At 42.8% G+C, this 20,764-nt stretch overlaps 1 protein-coding gene across 1 annotated transcript in view; it reads left to right on the top strand.

The window, feature by feature from the left end:
- snd1 (staphylococcal nuclease and tudor domain containing 1) overlaps positions 1-20,764 on the top strand; it is a 311,160-nt gene that overhangs the window by 195,993 nt on the left and 94,403 nt on the right. Inside the window, exon 17 of the mRNA XM_034162933.1 lies at positions 12,591-12,779. Coding sequence (XP_034018824.1) covers positions 12,591-12,779 — 189 coding nt within the window. The remainder of the gene's footprint in view (positions 1-12,590; positions 12,780-20,764) is intronic.

The following is a 20,764-nucleotide window of genomic DNA, read 5'->3' as shown; positions in this document are numbered from 1 at the left end:
GTTATCTGCTGCACTATAAATCTTTTTCGGAGGGTCTTCTTAAAATGTAGTTTTGTAGTGAGGCTCATCATATAAATGCAAATTTATTTATATAGCACCAAATAACAAGTCACCCCAGACACGGGTAAGATATAAACCTTATCGACCCCCTGAGCAAGCACTTAAATAAAGAAAAATGTTTAGGGGTATTTTTTATTTTATTTTTAGATTATAGGAAGAAATCTCAAGCAGATTAGACTCAATAGCATGGCAATCTGCTTTGGCCACGCAAAGCAATAAATCAGACAAAAGCACAACATGGAATTGTCAAACATGCAGAGAAAGAAATGGCAGCGAAGCAACCATACACTTTGAAAGTCCAGTTATCTCAACCACCACAAATGAGGTATATGTTCATTTTGTGAATCGTTTTGTAATTTGTCTATAGCATGGCCCAAGCAGAGGGTCACCCCTTTGAGTTTGGTCTGCTTGAGGTTTCTTCATCAGTGGGAGTTTTTCCTTACCACTGTTGCTCTGTGGGTTGGTAAGGTTAGACTTTGCTTGCATGAAGTGCCTTGAGGCAGCCTTGTTGTGATTTGGCAATCAGCGCTATATAAATTGAAATAGAAATGGACTACAACTGGGAAGTCAGTGTTCGTATTTATGCCTGATCTTAAAGCGGACATTCTCCAGTTTTCATCTACATGATGGTCCCCTAAACCATAAACATGCTCCAGATCTCAACAACTCCCATGTAGACGCCACATGTCCCACTCCTGGAATGATTGCTGATGGGTTGGTTTGATGGGCCGACGGATTCTTCAAGATTCCCCATCAACAAACACCAGCTCCCACCTGTACTCATCACAGCTCCTCATCAGTGTGGATGAAATGGCTGAATCTAACCAGAAATATGGTCAGAATAACAAGCGTGGTGTAATCCCTTTGTTTAAAATACATTTGATCGGGAAGTGTTCACGCCTATTATCCATGTAAACACCCAATGAGATTGCCCTCTGCAGGTGGAATTTTATATGCGGCATTATCACTTGCATAGTGATATAAGATCAACATACTCTAAGGTCTTTTTTGGCCAGTTAAGAATTTGAAAGATCATTAAAGATTTTCCTGTCAACTGATGAGGAAAGAGAAAATGGTGGTCTAGAGGCTAGAGTGGCAGGCTTGTAATCAGAGGATCCTCTGTTCGATTCCCTGTCACAGGAAAATCACTAAGGTAAGCAAGGAGCTTCGTCCGCCAAGTTATTTTTGTTGTGTGTCGAACTTCTTCCATGGCATCAGTGTGGCATCAGAGTTTGCGTTTTAGTGGATGAATATTAGGTGTTTTCATTGTATGCATCAGATAGAAAAAGCTCTGTTTAAATGCAGTTCCTTTATTCTCTACCAGTGTTGTGTGACTGGTAACTTTTCTTAGACCCTGTTCCTTTTTCCTTCTTTGTGAACACTGGTTGCAGCATTTTTCTCCATGTAGAGGGATTTTTCTTTAATTACAGGCTCCATTAACACACTATTTACATTGCTGGCTGATCTATGCTGTTGAGGGATCAATAACCGTTTGTTTAATTCACCCATTCATTCTTCCTTGTCTTTTCTTTTAAGGTGATCTATTATTATAGATTTCTACCAGAACCAGCCAGTATATTTTGTTCATTGATTCAATCACAGTGCAGTGCTGCTACAGCCATTTCCAAACTTAAAAAGAGAAATTCTCAATTTTTTTAATTGTCCAAGGCTCTGCTGTTAGATGTCAAAAAATTATTTAATCGCTGTATTATGTAATTTGAATGCAAACAATGCCACGGGCTAAACGTAAAATTAATGCTATGGACGGGGCAATCAAAACTCCGCTTCTTGTCATCACTGAACAGGTAGGTGAAAACATGATTGGAAATGTCTGGTTGCACATGCATGTGTTACATCATTAATTAAATACATTTTTTTTAAGGTGAACAATTATAGCGTTACCTGCTTACCTTAGCCTAGCTGTCCTCCAACTGTGCTGCTGTCCACTGAGGAATTACAAGTTAGCTGCCAATGAGGGGTTGGAAATTTTACCATATTGCAAAATAAAAAATCACAGCCTGTACTTTGGGAGTCACTGTACTAACATATTTAAGCATCGAATGTCCAGCATTCCTTATACGAGCAATAAGTCCATATAGCAACTAAACAGGAAACTTGAGAAACGTGAGGCAGTGTAGTACTTTACAAGTCATTATGACAGTTACACCAAAAACACAGGAGTGAAAATTACCGTTAACAGTTTTCTAAGTTTTCTAATGGCTGTATTTGGACGTTTCTATCCTGCGCGCCATATTTCTTCTGTGCTGTGCAACGTGTTCCATTAACTGTAGTTTATGGGCCTTAATAATCACTATGCAGTGTTGATAATGGCCTGTGACGATTCCAGACACGGACATGACGTTTTACTGGATGTAAACTGAATTTTACAACCAAATGACACCATTGACTTCGTAAACATCCCCGCAAACAGCCTCGGGGTGTTCGTTTTCACTAACTTGTCTTTTTTTTTTCACTTGTCTTTACCTTTTGGAACCAGAGATTACCCGACAACCACGGTGTCGGCTCCTGTCTTTCTGGTTAGTGCTGTCCACCCTGTCCGCGCTGTCAGAAAACGGCAGGCAGCGACTCCACAGATGCATTGTATCGGCTCCCCTGGTGTGTACACAGCCACACGCCTGTCAGCATAGAGCCACAGCGGGTTTCTTATCGTGCCTTGCCGCACGTCTCACTCTCGACCTGCTTGTCGTTCACTGTTTTCTGCTCATCTCTCGCGTCAGACACTTTGATTCACTCTGCGCTTTTGCTTTGATTATCTCCGCCCAACAGGAATGCCGTCACGGGATATTGATTTTTGGTAGCAATCTGATCACAGCTGTGGTTTGCATTTCTGGCGTGGAGGAACAAGTGGTTCATTTACAGAAACCTTGTGAGCACTTAGAAAAATGACTCATTGTAAGCAGGAGCAGACATATTGAACGATGGCGGCTATTATTTTTAATGTTAATGATATACATTACTCGACTGCACTTCCACTTTTTTCCTTTCTCTCCTCTTTCATTCTATGTCCTAGAATCACTCATTGTCTAGAGGAGGGTTGATCTCTGCCCTGCATGCCGCACACACGGCCGTGTCGCTCCTTCAAACTTGTCCAAAGTTCCATTTGATAAATGGCTTATTTTCGTGAATGAGCAAAGGACCGTCAGTGGGGATGACGCCAATCTTTCTCTTGCTTTGCCTTTTCTTTTGTTGTTCTTCAACTATCTTTGAGTTTTTATCTCTTGCATTCATGACATTGTCCCTTTTTTTTCTTTTTGTTCAATATTTTGTGTCTGTTTTTGTCAACATGGCGATGAGGAATACGGGTAACTATTAGTAGAGGTAAAAGACAAATTGACCGGTGCCGTTATTCCTTGGCCTCCCTCTGCACACACAGATCGATGCACCTGCAGGAGGGTTGGAAGAATACTGCGTAATTTAGTGTGTGCACGTAGCCACACTGTTGCCCCGCTTTGTGCATGTCAGCCTGCAGCTCATATGGATGCACATTAAACTGCCATAACCAACTGCCAGTGGAAGCTGATAAATTTATACCACTGGTTTTCACCTCAGTACAGAAGGCCTGCTGCTTTGCCTTTCTTTTGAGGGGTAAGAGTGAAAAATCAAATATTTGAGACGCTGCCATCACTGAGTGAGTAATTTCATATATCCCTAGAAATTACTTTGAACAGTCTGTTTTATTCTTATTCTCTGAGGGACATTTTTTCACCTGTTACACAAAATGAATTTAAAAAAAATGAAACGTCACAATGTTGAATTCAATAGAATTACAAAGCAGTGGGAACCCCACCACCCCCAACTCCCATAATCAGATGTGGGTGGTGTTCCCACCCACCGCCCTCTATATGAATTCCGGGCACTGCTTAGAGCATAAGGTTGAACACAAATCTAAAATCTGGCAACCTGGGCATCATCACTCAACAATTAAAGGATGCGTTTATCTTGAACATATGAGAAGGGAGGTGTGCATTAAATTTGAAGATACGGATAAATGACTAAAGGTTACGCAAGGAAGAAAACCCTCATTGTCTGAACCGTAGTGCGTTACCATAAGTGCAACACCACAGTACTGCTGGAGATGGTATTCTTTCTGTAAGCACCAGATTCAACCGTATACTTCTGGTTGGCCAATCATGGCCTAACAACAATTCTAAGATGCAGTGAATTTCTTTAACTTCAATATGAAGACATTTTTTACCCAGTAACATCTTGTCTCAACCTTGTGCATTATCTTTAAACCAACAAGGGCTTCAAAGCGCCGGAGGCTAGCCACACTTGGCTAATTGCAGCACCGGCATTCTAAAAGGTGCAGGCAGAGTCGGTCTTTGGTGTTTTCACAGTTGAATTATTTTCATCATGTATCATTCATGATGGCTAGTCCTGCTGTAAACTTTTTCCACCTCAACAGTCCTGGTTCAAAGGGATGCCAGTGTTGTTTTTATTAGCGTGTCAGAATGCAGCCAAAAGTTCAGGGATTCATCAGGTGCATGACGTCAAATGCGACCTCCATTATTCATTCTTGATTACCCGTAGATTGCACGGAGCAGTGTGTACCTGAGCGTAGATACACACAACCTGTGTGTACCATGTAATTTTTTTTTTTGTTTGTTTGTTTTTTTTTGCTGCAGATGAGGTGTTATAGTTCCAATCTCTCTCTCTTTATCTAAATCTTTAGCATTTAAATGGTAAATGGACTGCATTTGTATAGCAATTTTCCATCTGCATCACACGCTCAAAGAGCTTTACAGTTATGCCTCACATTCACACAGACACACTCACACACCGATGTCAGGGTGCTAGCATGCAAGGGACTACACACTGGGAGCAACTCGGGGATTAAGGACCTTGACTTTTCCAGTCAGGCTGGGGTTTGAACTGAGGATCCTCTGGTCTGAAGCCCAACACTAGACCATCACCTCCAAGTGGCGAGTGCCCTTGCTTACAAAAGACAAAGGTTCCTGGTTCAAAACAACTGGTTGTGCCAAATTATTATGCGGATCCAAATCGTATTGACTGTGGCAACCCTGAGCAATAAGAGAGCATTGAGTCATTTATTGCTTTTCTGGGTCCTGGTTGCGGTGGAAGCTGAAAAAGCAGCTCATCTCACTCTTCCCTATCCTTGGCCAAGTCCTCTAACTCTTCCTGTGGAATCCCGAGAGGTTCTCAAGCCAGCTGGGAAATGTAATCCTTCCAGCGTCTCCTGTTGTCATTCCTGGGCCCTTCTCCCACTTGAGTGTACCTGGAACACCTCGCAAGGGAGATAACCAGAGGTATCCTCACCAGATGCCAGGATCACTGAGTGCAGCCCAAAGAAATGTCTTTGTTCTGCATTTTGTTCATGGAGTAGCTTGTGAGTGAGCATCTGATTGAAAGTCAACTCTCCTTGTCGCCATTCAGATATTCTGAGGAAGACGTCTCCGAGAATTAGCTTCAAGGGCTAAAGTCATACCACATTAGCACTTGGGGGTTTGTCCCCCTTCATAATGTTTATACCTCAACACATACTGAGTCCTGCTGATGCCACTTACCACTCTGGGGTACACTGTGGTGCATTGTCCTGGCTTTAGAGAGCCAACAATGTGGTGTGCCATATTTATGAAAAGTTTGATAAAGGATTTATCGTTTCAGTATGTTTTGTCACATACGCAACGTTGCACTGATGTATCTTGTTGATGTCCTGGTGTTTTTTTTCTTCACCCTGTCTTGCCAAGTCTTGTGTTTTTGATGACACTTGAGGAAACTAATTGGCCTCACACCATATTTCGTAATGATGACACCGTATATTTATAGATTTTGGTTTGGATTTTCCCCTGCAACATATAAGCCATAGCTGCATCATGGCAATGGATTCTTGACTTCATACCGCCATTGTATATTATTTCTGACCTGTCGTATTGATGTCGGGACAGCTTCCAGTGATTCTTGCTAACGTGTTGTCAGGTCTAGCTGAGGTTGTAGCGATGTCATGACTACATGGTGAATGGGGCATTTTTCAAGCCAAATGGCAATTCATGGCAGTTTTTTAAAAATACATATTGGTGGAAACCCAGCCGCACTGGAGGAATTATAAATTGGCACACAAGTGGACTTATCTTCAGTGTAGCTTTTTTTTTTTGCTTTCCTGCATCCAAAATTTGTTTTTCCTGTTAGAAGTGATAAAAGGAATTCTCCATCTGCCAATTATGAAATTGCCATCTCTCTTGGGTTCTTTCGTTTTTCCTCCAGGCTGAGTTATGGCTCTGACAAGTCATGTCACCTACCACAGTCTTTTTAGATTTTTTTTTCCTTTCTTTCCCCCCACCACTTTCAAACAGCTAAGTGAATTAAATCTGCTGCAATTTGAAAACATGCCCCCGGGCCAGGTTTCACTTCGGCGATACCAAATGGCTTTGTCTTTTGATCTCGACTGTGCGTGCGCGTCTGCATGCGTGCACATACGCCTGGCTTCGTGTGTATGCCTATTTTGTCTTTTCCTCTTTTCCGTCCACCGTGTCGACACAATCCCAGCGTTTATGAGATTACCAGAGCCCATTTGTGTTCCGGCGGGAGCCATCTTGGCTCGGAGGAGGCCTCCGCTGGGAACCATCTGGACTCCACTCAAAGCTGTTTCCTCTCCACCTCCCGTGTCCTAGTCTCATTGTGACCAAAGCTATTTACTTTAAAGGGAGGAAGGACTGAAAATAATTGTGTGTATCCGTAAAAGTTCTGAAATGATCAGCATTTAGATTCTGCATTTGAGCTCTGGGGGTGGTCCCGCCCCCATCTGTGTGGAAGGGAAATGATGGTGAAGCAGTTCTCTGTTGTCGGCAATAATTAGGAATTTGTTAAACTATCTTAAAGATACAGTATGTAGGATTGAGGGATGTAACTGCCTTCAGTGGTGTATACGAGGTCTGTTAGAAAAGTATCCGACCTTTTTATTTTTTTCAAAAACCATATGGCTTTGAATCAGGTGTGATTGCATCAGCCAAGCTTGAACCTTCGTGCGCATGCGTGAGTTTTTTCATGCCTGTCGGTTGCATCATTCGCCTGTGAGCAGGCTTTGAGTGAGGTGTGGTCCACCCCTCTCGTCGTTTTTTTATTGCGAATAAATGTCTGAACGATTTGGATCTTTGCTGCATCAATTTTTTTCCAGAAACTGTGAGAGACCTCCAGGTGGACACCGTTCGGAAAATTAATATGGCTTTCAGGGACGATTTTATGGGGATTACACAGATTAAGGAGTGATCCAGACGGTTTAAAGACTGCCCACAACTGCTGAGAGCGCCGATCGACAGGCTCAAACCCCGCTGAAACAACCAGATCATTTCCAACGTGAAGGCTTTGTTGATCCGTGATGTCATCTAACTTTCACAAAAAGGCAGAAGGCGTGGATATCAGCACTTTTTCGGCACATTCCACTGCTACAGGAGTTTTTTTCATGGAAAGAAAAGCGGAGGGACGTGCCACGGAGCCGTTCATTACGCAGCACAAAACCACCTCCGTGTTGGTCTCACAGGACGGCTTTCAGGTGGATTTCAGACGGCCGTCGGTTGCTTTTCAGTCGTGTGATTATCCGAGAAATTGAGCATGAGCTGGACATGCCTCAACATGTCCTGTGAGGCTTCATCACGCCGTTGCTTTGCGCCATGCGGCTCCACCGCGACGCGCGGAACTCCGCTCCTCTTTCAATGACAAAAACTCCTGTAACAGTGAAATGTGCCGTTCATTTCTAAACTGGACGCTGTCTTGATCCGGTATGTCGTCTGACTAGCACAGGAATTGTGAAAAGACGTGGACATCAGCACTTTTTCAGCACATTGAGACAGACGTGCGGAGGAGTTCCGCGTGTCTTTTGCATTTGGTTGCTCCCCGGTTACTAGTGCAGGCTGACAAGTTTGGAAACTGAAGCATTGTACATAAGGGGAAACAGAATCGTAATGTAGGCTACAACCACACCGCTAGATGACACTAAATTAGACACTTAGTTAAAAAAGCGCTGAAGTTAAAAGAAAATATATTCATTTCAAGAAGATATTTATTCTTATAGGTCAACAAATGATTAAAATCCTGTGAAAGTGTGTTTGTGTTGAAGGCATGTGAGGACTATATATCAGTAGGGGAAACCCTGCCAGTTGTGCTTGTCAGTTAGAATTTTCCAAATTCCAGACTGTCTAGACAAAGTCCAAAATATATACCACTACTATTGAAAGAAACCGTGCACGTCATAGATGGTCCAGCATCCGACGTTCAGTGAGGTTGCGCGTAATCCTGCTTGTCTGGAATTCTCTTGGCATTACAAGATCAAAGCAAGTCTCCTCTTTGCTCTTGTTGCCATTCGAGGAACTAGACCTTACAGGTCCCAGACTGGATTTAGACTCAATGACGTGGTACCCAAGGTGCATTTTGGTGGCGTGCCTTTCACAGGTCAGCGTGTGTGCATGTGTGTGTGTGCGTCAACCAATGGACTTGTAGCCTGTTGTCTTTTGTGCTGCATATCCATATTTTTACCTGTGTTCTAGTATATTATTAATGCCCCCCAGTAGGCCCGTTTGCTGTTATTAATTTTGTGTGTAGCAGTGTCACCATTTATAGTGTGCTGTTGTCAGTCACAAACTAATTTGCTTTCCTTGAGCTTGGCAGTATGTATAAATGAAATTTTCCTTTGAAGTGGTCTGGGAAAAGTGTATGTATTTGTTTTGTCTTGATGCAAAGCATGTGCATTCGTCTACACTTTTACTCTACGAATTCCCTCCCCTCAGCAGATAGATGTCATCTGTGGATGCCATATGTTTACACTAGCTGTTGTGAAAGCATGATTAATCTAAATTCTTCTTGACTAATGAAGCTGGGAACCAACAACCAAATAGGGAAATGATGGAACTCCCCCCACCCCTTATGTGGAACTTTGGTTTTGTGCTCTGACGCCTTGATTTTGTGTCTTTGTAGTATTGAGGAATATTGATTACTAATTGAAATTTTTGAAAGACAGGATTATGTTGTACTGGGATTCGTCATGTCAGAGTAGAAGTGGCTGGTTCACCTGTACAGTCAGTGATATTGCATTTGATCTTGGCCTTTTTGTGGAATGATCTCCCTGCGGAGATAAGTCAGATTCCATAGAGATATTCAAATCCAAATTTAAGACGCATCTATTCTCCCTCTTGTATGGTTAGTATACTGGCAGAGTATGGAACTATGCTTCCTATCCCTTTAACTCATCCCTTACCACTGTTGCTCTGGGGGTTAGTAAGGTTAGACCTTGCTTGTGTGAAGCGCCTTGAGGCAACTCTGTTGTGATTTGGTGCTATATAAATGAAAATAAATTGAAAATTGAATTGAAAAACTCATTTTGTTAGTAATGGAACAGGTCTCGGCCTCACTTCATCTAAATTCTGGGCTTGGCAGTTCTAGCTGCTGTTGACCACCTTAATATTGTCTGTTTCCTTGTCGATTTACTGCTGGTGAACTCGTACTTTAAGTACAGTTATTTCCAGCCGACTGATTGTAGAGAAGCTTGAATCTTTGACTGGACTGGGTTGCTTGATGTGAGGATGTTTTGCTTCAAATTGCAGAAGCTTCCTCAGCTAAAATTCTTGCTGTGGTGGTCTGACTTCTGTCTTGACTCTTGTAGAGAAGAATAATCAAGAAGTCACAAAAGCTGGAGTTTTAAACCTAACCAGACCCCTCCTACTGAGAGGCAAACTGCTATAGGCTAGTGACTAAACAATAGCGCTAATTAGCACCTATTGTGCTCTAGTTAGCACCCTCCTAATGACAGGGCTGCTGTCTCTCCTAATGATGGGACGGACCCTCTCCTTATGGCTCCCTTGAAGACTCTGCTGATGACGTGAATGACTCATTACCATGAACAAAAGACTGAAACTCCTTTGACCTGAGTACCCCATTGTAAACAGGGGATAAAGCGTTTCTCAGCCCCCCTCCCCGGTTAAGGCTGGGTTTCAGACGTTTCACAAAGAATGCCTCCTTGACCCCTCTCTCAAACCATTTCTTCTCTCTGGCTAATATTTTAACCGATTCTACTCTTTTTCTCTCTGTCCGTGGCACCGATGACATTGCACAAGGCTGACCTCTATACACTAATGAAGAAAGGAAATGCAAACACTGTGTTCAACCTCTTTAGGCAAGAGGCAACAAGTTGAACACAGAGTTGGTATTTCCTTTCTTTGTTTACCTTCCCAAATGGATGTTCCATCACCATTTGGCTCATTATCTTCCTAAACCACCTTGTTATGCCTCAAATATGCATTGTTTTTGACTAGCCTTTTACACAATGGATTTTTTTTTTTTTTTTTGCTCTGAAAGATATTCCTATATACACTGTAAATTGTAAATACAAAATTGTTAGTTCAAATGGTCTCTTTCAGAAAGACACAATATATGTTTTTGGTCTTAAACTCACCTTTATAAATGGAAGGAGACAACTTCTAGTCGAGTCTACGTTTTTGTCCAAATTGCAGTTCCTCCCAGTTCAGGTGTTTTTTTTGCTTTTTTTTCCCCCACGTCCATAGCAATTTATTTTTGTACGGAGTTTGCTACCTTTTATGCTGTTTGGTGACCCTTTGTTGTGAAGGTGTCGTAGCACGGACCCACAACAGGGGGCGCAAATGAACGGACAATGAGTAAGCCAAAAGGTAACAATTTAATGTTGTGATATTACACAACGAAACGTGTCTTAATGTTCACAGTCAATAAACACCAGGTGACGTGTGGGCAGGCTCGAAGATAGAAGACGCCCGACGAGAGAGAAGCCGCGTCCCACACGGCTTCCACCACCAACGGCCTGAAGAACACCGGAGCCGCCAAGTCCCGAGTCCCCAGGTGGCCTCTGTCTTCGGCTGTCGACCCTGGTACTGCTGGCAGAAAACAGAAAGATGATGTGTGAGTGTGAGTCCGCACACTCAGTGATTAACAGTCCAGACACCGTTAGGAGGGAGCACCTCCACCTCCAACATCACACACACTCGTGCAGCTCCTGATCAACCACTTATCTGGGACGGGGTGCGAGGTGAAGCCGTCACTGTCACGCCAATCCTCCAGACAAGGAAAGCACCAGGAAAAACGGCTGCAACAGAAGGTCAGATTACTTTTCAACGTATAAGTCAGCAGAGAAAATTACCTTAGTACTGGTAGTCGATTTCTCGGCGGGGAGGTGGAGTTGCAGTCCGGCTTATATGGTGGTGTAGATGAGTGACAGCTGGAGTAATGGGTGACAGCTGTCACCTCCTCTGGGTCTGGCGCCCTCTTGTGCTTGGAGCCCGCACTCCAAGCAGGGCGCCCTCTGGTGGTGGTGGGCCAGCAGTACCTCCTCTTCAGCGGCCCACACAACACCCTTAAGTCGATTAAAGCCATCCTAACCTTTTCCCTGCTCTTCCCAACTTCCCTGTTAGACAATTGGACGCTCAGAGGACTGGTGCTTCTCTAATAGCCCAGTTATGTAACTGCTCCTGCACTTGTAGACAAAGAGCCATAAAATAGGGTGATGGAGAGGAGGAGAGCAGATTATACAGAGGCAGATGAGGTATGAGCGAGCCGAGATTGTGTCACAGTCAAACAGAGGGCCGGTAGATACTTGACCTTTCTGCGCCTCTCACACCTTTGGCTATTATAATATTATTATATTATAATGATGGGCTTCCTGTAGATCCAAGAAAGAGAGCTGCACTTGGTGCAATTCACTTTGCGCGACAGTCAATGAGGGCTTGAATCAAACGTCATCCCGAAAGAGGAATTGTGTATATGGTATGTTGTAGCTGTATGCCTGGGTTGTCGGTAATCTTCTTTAATAATAGAGCAGATTATCCGTTCATTAATAAAACCTTTTAACTTTAGCCGAGAACAAGGCAGAGCAGTTTACAAACTTAATTCCTCTTAGATTTCCCTCATGGCTGCAGAGCTAAGCAACCTTAGTCTTAATCGCTTGACTTCTCTGTATCTCTTCAGCACACCTGCCCTCTCACTTTTCTTGCTGACTGAGACATTAGAGTTGGGGGGGCGATCGATTGATTCCCCCCCCCCCCCCCCCCCCCCCCCTTTGGTCATCCCTCACATATGAAACAAAACATAATGAATAGATAATTAGCCTGAATAGGCAGAATTTAGCTCTAGTGTTGCACTGACAATGGTGAAAGCGCTTTGCTACTTTGTCAGCAGGGTTAGCTATTTTATTGCCCTCATTTGTTAACTTAAGGCAATTGCAATTTGCCCGTCGCTAATTGCAAATGATTTGCATAAAAAAAGGATGATGATGTTTAAAATCCTAATTAAGGCAGAAGTACATACTCAACACTGAGTTATAGCCACTCGCGCAACTTGTGAACACTTGATTTCTCCAGTTAAGAGCTTCGTTGTTTGCAAAGACGCGAGATTTGTAGCCACTGATAATGACCTTAAAGGTTTACCTCTATCAAAGGGATGTTTTTCAAACAATACCTACGTAGCACTTTAACTCACAATCTCTTCTTCTTTTTTCTTCTTTCTACCACAATCCTCCCCTCTTTGTTCTGTGCCAGGTGGAGGTTGAAGTGGAGAGCATGGACAAAGCTGGCAACTTCATTGGCTGGTTGCACATCGAAGGTGTGAATCTGTCAGTTGCCTTGGTTGAAAACGCTCTGTCCAAGGTCCACTTTACAGCAGAGCGCAGCACCTACTACAAAACACTCGTGTCAGCAGAGGAGGCGTGTCGACAGAAGAAGGAGAAGGTACGTGGGTTTAATTAATGCAGCTTCCAACTGAAGAGCGGCGTCTGTGTCAGACCTACGCTTGAAATAGTCGTGATGCCGGTCTGAGGTCCATACAAGGATGGGAAGTGTCCAGTTCAAGTTCTTATAATATTTATGTATTAAGTTCTTATGCTTAAAATACAGCGAATTTAGGTTGGAATATATTTGAACTGCAGACATACCAGTTTACCATGCCCATTCGCTATGGTGTTGTCCATCCAAAATCTTGGCGGACCTTGCCATCCAAGGTAAACGTATTAAAATCATAAGTCTGAACACTGTGTGACAATCACATATTTAATCTACAAGTTTAATTTTAGTTAGTCTGCTACATTCCAGTTTTACTGTATTGTGTGACATGAATTAAGATTCACTTGTCTTTCTCAGTCCTCCGTTAGTTTGAGTTAATTATTCACTGGATCAAGGGGTTGTCAGTCGTCAATGGATATAATGTTGTATTCCACTAAATTTTGGTTGCTCACACAGGTGCCATTGGGTTGCTTTGGTGTCGAAGCCTGGTTGGGCAGATCTTCATTCTTGACGCATACTTTTAGTTCCCGTTTTTTAAAGTACCAATAATCATCACTGTCCACCTTCAAAATCACTTTAACACCATTGGGCACGTCCAGCACTTCAGAGCCAAATTTTACTTCAAATGAAGTTGTGCCAATCCCAGTACCCTTTGCCCAAATCGAGATGTCAGTTTCACTTATTGTTAGAGGACTTCACTCCCAGCTGACAAAACTGTTTTGCTCTCATTATTTGGATCCAATTAAGCCTTGAAATAGGCATATCTGTCTTGGTGTTATCATCCAGCATATTTCTCTATAAAAGAACGGGCTTGTGTCACTGCAGCCAACAGAGCTAGTTAACAGATTAACACTAACATTTCTGGCTCATACAAGCCTGGTGTTGTGGGGACATATTTCAGACCGAGACACATGGCGCATTGCTGTCGGGCAGAAGCAGAACGTGGCCTTATCTTGTTTCCTGGCTCCAGTCTGGATTCAGTCCACTCTTGGTGCACCACATTGGCCAGCTCTGTCTTCTGCCTTCAGCACAGTGCTCTTTAGTGGCTCATTAGTGGATTTAAAGACGCAGATAAACAGGAACAAAGAACTCTCCTTAAGAACTGTGGGGATAAACCAAACTCTCTTTGTCCCGTCGAGGGGAGGCACGAGTGCAGTCCTCCCCTGTTTGGCAGCCCACTCCTTCCACTCGTGACGCTTAATTCATCTGAGTTGTTCTCTCAAGGGCTCAGATATTGTCTTGGACAGTTTCAGCGTACCACTGTTATGAAATGCAAATCTCATCCCGGACTGCCAATTAACACAGAAGGTGCCATGACGTTGGGTTTTTATAAATGCAAGACGTGCTTTAAAAAAGAAACAAACACCAGGAACACCACATCCATAAAAATCTGAAGGTAACCGAGGACATTGATGTCAAGGTCTTCACTTTCCAAAACACAATGGGAGAAGGATATCCAAACCCAATGTGCAAAACTTCATGAGCGATGAAGAATAATCGTACCTAACTGGAAGTGAGCCAGGCGTAAGGATTCATCACAGAACTGCAGATTTCTGAGTTTGTTTGTGACGGCTGCCACAGTTACCATAAAAAGTACCAACACAATAATTGTATGGTCGCAACAACAATCTATTCATTAATTTTTCTTCATTTCAAGCTGAACATTTTGTTGAAATGGAACTGTCCAACAAATTGACAACAAGCCAGTTATCAAGTTGTCTAAGGAGACGTAGCCAACACAGACAGGACAAAAAAATGTCATGAAAACTTCTTGTGACACCAAACTAATTGGAACAAACATGTTAGTAGGTTCATGTCTTTGTCATGTAACAAAAACATGAACATTAGTTTGGACCTTGTTCGAGACTTTCAGATGTGAAAACCCCTTTAGAGAACATCAAAATAAAGGCAAATGTCAAGAAAATAATGAGGTGTTGCCAACAAAACGCAGGCATTCTTGGTAGCTGGCAGTGAACCCTGCATTGCCCGAAGGAAGAACCCTAAACTGGTAATAGGGGCCATCCATGTTTGAGATATGGGCATCTCTCAATGTGGGTTGAAACCTTTCTGTGCCAGATGTACAATATATCCAGCCACCTGCCACTTTCATACCCTTTCTCTCCATCTGTATCTTTTGTCGTTTACCGTCTCTCCCAAACGCGACGTGTTGCTAGAGCCAACAAGAGGCAATGCTATTTCCTCATTGCCTTTCATTTGGTGTCACATATTCCCTCCGTCAGGGTTCCTTCTTTTTCTCAAAGGGATCAGAGTTCAAGAGCCTTCAAGTGGTGCCCAGGTGAACAGACTAAAAAATAAATATCTATCTCACCAGTGATGTGAGCACACCGAACCTGCCAAGTTAAATCAAGCCACAGTAGGCCGACACATTCCTGACAGCTCTGATGACAATTTGGCTGACGGTCGCTGACCCCCTTTGCGGTGTTGATCTTCTGACCACACGGCTGTGACTTAAACTAACCTGAGTGCAGATAGGGGGCGACTGTGATCACGTATGATGTTAGCCTGCTACTGGTAGTGTTTGCGCACACTGATGACCATGTTGTGCTCACGTGGCACGGGACGGGTTTTTCAGGTGAAAGCATGGTGTGCACTTTAAAGACCATTGAGGTGGGACTCTAATTAACCCGTGGAGACCATCCTGAGAGAAACTGAGCACTTTGCTTTTCTTCTTCTTTGCCGTTCTTTTGAAGTCTCTGCTGGTCTTTGTGTGGACTGAGGCGACGTAGGGACGCATCTTCCTTCTTCTCTTCCTCTCTTCTCCTCGCCTTCTCTTTATTATCCCTCCGGTTGTGGATATGGAAGACATCAGTGGTACTGCTGTGTCAGGCGTCCCTACAAGAAAACAAGATTGTCGTAATGAAGCGTGCACGCGCACGCTCATTAAAGAAAAGTTTGCGTTGGTGGCCCAGCAGGGACTCTGTGCAACAAGGGGGATTCAGGCTTGCTGCTGTAGCATCCTGAACCAAAACTGCTTAGTTCCAGTGACTTAAGTGAATATGAGTTTTTGCTACAATGAGGCCGGTGGGACAAGTTGATTGTGTTCTAAATGAAGCTTTCCAAAGGCTTTGAAAAACAGCCTTTTCTGGAGCTCAGCATGTTTTGATCGTGCGCATCAGCATCTCTTATGTTAATATTTGGAACACTTACATGAAATCCAATTCTGCACACTGTCAGAGGGCTCAAGATCTAAGCCTGGGTGCATTCCTAATTCTGTTTGCTGCTATATGTATTTATGGCTAAGTGGCCAAGCTCTTGTTTGTTTACAAGTATCTCTGTGAAGCGCTTTTCTCCGTCGGATCTCATTGTCGTGCTTTTAGTATTGGCATTTACCAGATCCAGCTTGAGTGAAGCCTGTGGTAACGGGCTCTTGCAGTCAGGTCCATAAATATTTGGAAAGGGATGTTATTTTTGTGATTTTTGCATTTGTATACCACCACACGGGATGAATTGAAACGGTCAAGACGTGCTTGTAGTGGAGACCTGTGATTCCCAAAGTCTGGGGCCACACCCCCTGGTGGGACTTAGAGGCACTGTAGGTGGTGTGCAAATACTGTAATAAAGTTAAGAATTACCTAGATATATTAAAAATAATGATAAGGAAACAAAGGCATGGGATTGAAATTATTTTTAATTTATCTGACCTAGTTTAACATAATACATACCATATTTCTTTAGAGTATATTGCACCTATCAATGTTTCTTGAAGAGGGGGAAAAACACAAGTTACTCCTTTTTTCTGTGTTATCAGCTTTTTAATTTGAGATTTGCTTGCATTATTGTAGTATACTTTTATGATTGGCATTTATTCTTTCATTGTTGGATTTTTGGTTTTGTCCCTTGATTCCTGTGAAAGCCTTGTGTAAATAATACTAAATCTAATAATCATTATTATTGTTATTAACAAATGTTTGATTCTTTGGTATGTATGTCTGCTTACTGGAACTCCAAAAGTAGTTAAAAATAAAAAAGTGACTTATACAGTACTCTGGCAAATTAGATTACAGTATATTAGATAGAACTTTATTGATCTGTTGGGAAGACTCCCTCAGGGAAATTGAGGTTCTAGCTGCATTGTATAGCAACACACAGGGTAAGAAGCACAGAGTATCAAAAGTGTGAGTAAAAACAAAAACAGCTGGCAAATAGAAATATAAATACCAGACATACTGATTTACTGGCTACTACTGTTCCTCTCATTCCTGTCTTTGTCTTCCTGTTATTCTTCCTCCCCCTGAGTGAGGAGTTGTACAGTTTGAAGACCTAGGGGACATGGATTACGGGACAAAGGGACAAAATAAGGTATGATGAAATACCTCATCTTGTCCATTAAAACTGTGATTAAAGTGGATATGACACTTAAAGACAACATAGTCTTATTACATGTAACAAAGGTTATATAATTCGGTCAACGTTTTGGGAAAATGGACACGGTTCTCCCGTTATATACAACATTTGAACATCCCGCTACTGAAAAATGTGCACGCCCCGTGACCAGCTTCCCGCTGAGCACCAAGCCTGAAATACGTCATTGCGTGTAGACTGTATCGGCCGTTGTTTACACTTTTTTTTAGCAGCAGAAACTTTGATTAAACACAACTCTCAGGGACTTGTTTGTCGATATGCCTGACCAGTGTGTCGCAGCATATTGCACAAACACAAGGTCGAAAGGTTTTAGCCTTTTCAAGTCCAGGCAGATTGACCGAAAGCCGCGGTGTTGTATGATGCACGAAATGTCAGGCTGCCGCTCGCTGTGCTCGCACACCCGCATTTGCTCCCAACAGCAGACACTTTCCTCTACCATCTCCATGTTCTCGCACCGCTCACAGGACCCATAAAATGTCAACCCCAAATATGTTCACAATAATCTTGAAATGGTCAAGGAACTTGTAAAAATATCAGTGCAATATGTAGTAAACACGGCAGCGGCATGTTTACTGTTGTTTTCGGCGATCTTTCTCGAAACGTTCGGCTATTTATTTCCTATTCATTGGTGAAAATAACGTAACTAAACATGGATGAATGCAATGCCAGGCACTCAAAAACGGCAAAAACCTGAAGGAAATGACGGTGGTCTGCAAGTAGTAGCTACACTGTCGCGGCTCCGGAACAATAACAAAGGCAGTAAACAGACGCTAGAATCGAAAATGCTATAGTGGTCCCTCGCTATAACGTGGTTCACCTTTCGTGGCCTTGCAGTTTCACGGATTTTGCTTAGTGCAATTTTGCATGCTTTTTTTTTTTTTTTTTTTTTTTTTTTTTTACAGCACATTGTGTTCTGCGTCCTTATCAGGCGGGCCGGCCGCGGCACAGGTCGGCATCACCGCGATTGCTCTCACTGCCTCCGATGGTCTTACTGAGTCTGCGGGCTCGGTAAACGCAGCAGTGGGCCACTCACACCGCCCTCCTGTCTGCTGTGCGGAACTGCGCCAAATCTGGCATATAAAGTGTGTAGTGAGGGGTTTTACAGCCTTAAAACATCATAATAATTGCAAAAAATAGCGCTGACTACTTCACGGATTTCACTTATTGCAGGTTATTTTTAGAACTTAACTCCCACAATAAACGAGGGACCACTGTAATTAGAGTGTTATAAACAGCAGCAACAAAAATCAAAGCCTCCCTTACCATTCCATATTCTGTAGCCTTTCAAAATCCATCGGAATTGGCACGTCTCTTGCCTCTGCTTCGACTCCGCCATAAACACCGTCAGCATTATTTTCGCTGCCAGAATGCTCCTGGTTTGAATGTTCGTCCGAAAGATACGGCTCCAATCTGTAGGGTCTAATTACTGCTGCGACATCCTAAGGATCCGAGTCAGAAATAATCCACATTTGAAGAGGAGTCAGAAAAGTTCTTGATCTCGTCACTGTCCATGTTGAGGGCTATCTGTTCCTGTTAATCTAACAGACAAAGACAGGACTCTACACGCTGTGACATCACGGCATCATGTGACTGCTGATGGAACGCTGCCAGCGCGCCTTCCAAGAAACACACTTTTGAGAAACTGTACAAACTTTATTTCTCAGGGATAATAATTAAAACCACTTTCACCTTACTATACTGTATGCATATTTTAATATTTATATCAGTTTTACCTAATTTTTTAGGTGTCATATCCACTTTAAAGGTCTGGGTGGGCCTCAGACAATTTTCAGATTTGGAACTGGGTCTGCTAATGGCTGGTTTTAGACTTTTTGTTTTGATTCAAATGATTTCACAAAATTATCGCATCAACCATAAGTGAATGTCACTTTTATACAGTCCCTCTATTTTCAGAGCCCACAAGTATGGTCTGGTTTAGGCAGCTCTTAAAACCTTGTCATCCAAGTTATTTATTTATTCATTTTGAACTTCTAAAGATAAACATACCTCTCACTGTAAAATCTCTGGTTTTGCTTTTGTAGTATGCAGCGGCTCGTTGCCGTGAAGATGGGTATATTTGATGGCAGTAATTAAGAGTGAATTGGAAAGGTGTTGGCTGCACTTTAAATTCCCACAAAAACTGAAAGACTATGTAGTTGACTTGCCAATACCCCCCTCCCCCGAGAACAACTGAAATGCCAAAATAAAATAAAATTCTCCGAAATTAAGAGATTGGGTAATGACAGGGAAATGAATTTCCACTCCCAGCAGGTCTTTGCTTTTCCTCTACAAAGGGAAACTTTCAAATATCGTGTATGTGTGAATATGAAATCTTTGGACCGTTTCAAACCAAAGCAAATTAAAGGGTTGGGGGGGGTGTTGGTGTAGTGTGTTGGTGATTTTCCTTCAGTAACAACCATTGTGTGATGTTTTTGCTGTAATTACTCAACCTGCACGCAGAGCACTCAAATGCTTTTGTTGTGTCCTGGAGAAGTAGAGACAAAGATACAGCGAGAACCTGACAGACCTCATTAAAGTCATTTCATTTTTGCAATACTCCCTAGTTCTGTTGAATCAAAAAAGACTGTTTTTACATCTGCTCACCTCAATAACATCTTCTGTCCACCTCAAACTAATTATTTTCGGGTGCCTAATTAACCAGATTAATGCCTTCCCACATGTCGAGTGTCGTGCCCCCCCCCCTTTTTTTTTTTTTGGACAGTGTCTGATCCCCTCACTCCTCAGCCTTGACCACAGCCGGAATGAGTCATGTATCTGCATCTCCTTTTAAAGCAAAAAAAAGAGAGGAAAATACGCCAAATCGTTGGTGCTGCCTCACCTCATATTTCCTTCATCCATCAGCAGCTTCATTTTGACATTGAGCTTGTTGAAGTCTCCTTGGCACAGACTGGTTATCGCGCGCTATCTTGTTTCGGTCCCCTCTCCGCTTTGGTTTTCCAAAATCTTCCCCACTTGCTTGTCGCCTGATCCGATATCCGCTACTGCATAATTTTACAAACCAAATTACAGCTGAAGGCGCGACACCTGCCTGTTTTGGCACGGCGAAAGACTTCATCATTTGGATTTACCCGCGATTTGGTGACAGGTAAACGTGCACATGCCCAATTACGATGACATGTTGCCATTTCTCTCCCTTTATTTGACTTGTTTGTCCACTGATTCAGTCTGCCGCTGGTCCTGTGACTTGTTTTGCACGAAAGGCGTGCCGCTCTTGTGCGTTTGGAAAGCTTCATCTCCCTGTACTCTGGCTGAGATGCATCTTCTCAGCAGTCAGCTCATCACACACCTGGCTAAACAGGAACATGCTGTGGCTGAATCAAGATAATTGGGGTTTAGTGAAGTTAATAGTTTTTGAGGAAGGAATACATTCTCTCTCACAACTTCAGAATTAGCAACTTGTGTTGGGTTTCTTTTTTGGGGGGGAACAAGATTGGAGTAAGTGAGTACACGGATCTTCATTGCATAATCAGAATACCAAAAAGTAACCGATTTCTGCTGCAGTTGAAATATTGTGGCGGTTGGGGGAGGGG

This window comes from Thalassophryne amazonica, chromosome 22 (assembly GCF_902500255.1).
Source record: "Thalassophryne amazonica chromosome 22, fThaAma1.1, whole genome shotgun sequence".
Classification (NCBI taxonomy): Eukaryota; Metazoa; Chordata; class Actinopteri; order Batrachoidiformes; family Batrachoididae; genus Thalassophryne; species Thalassophryne amazonica.
Note: the sequence above shows the minus strand (reverse complement) of the source record. Positions and strands in the feature narration are given on the sequence as shown.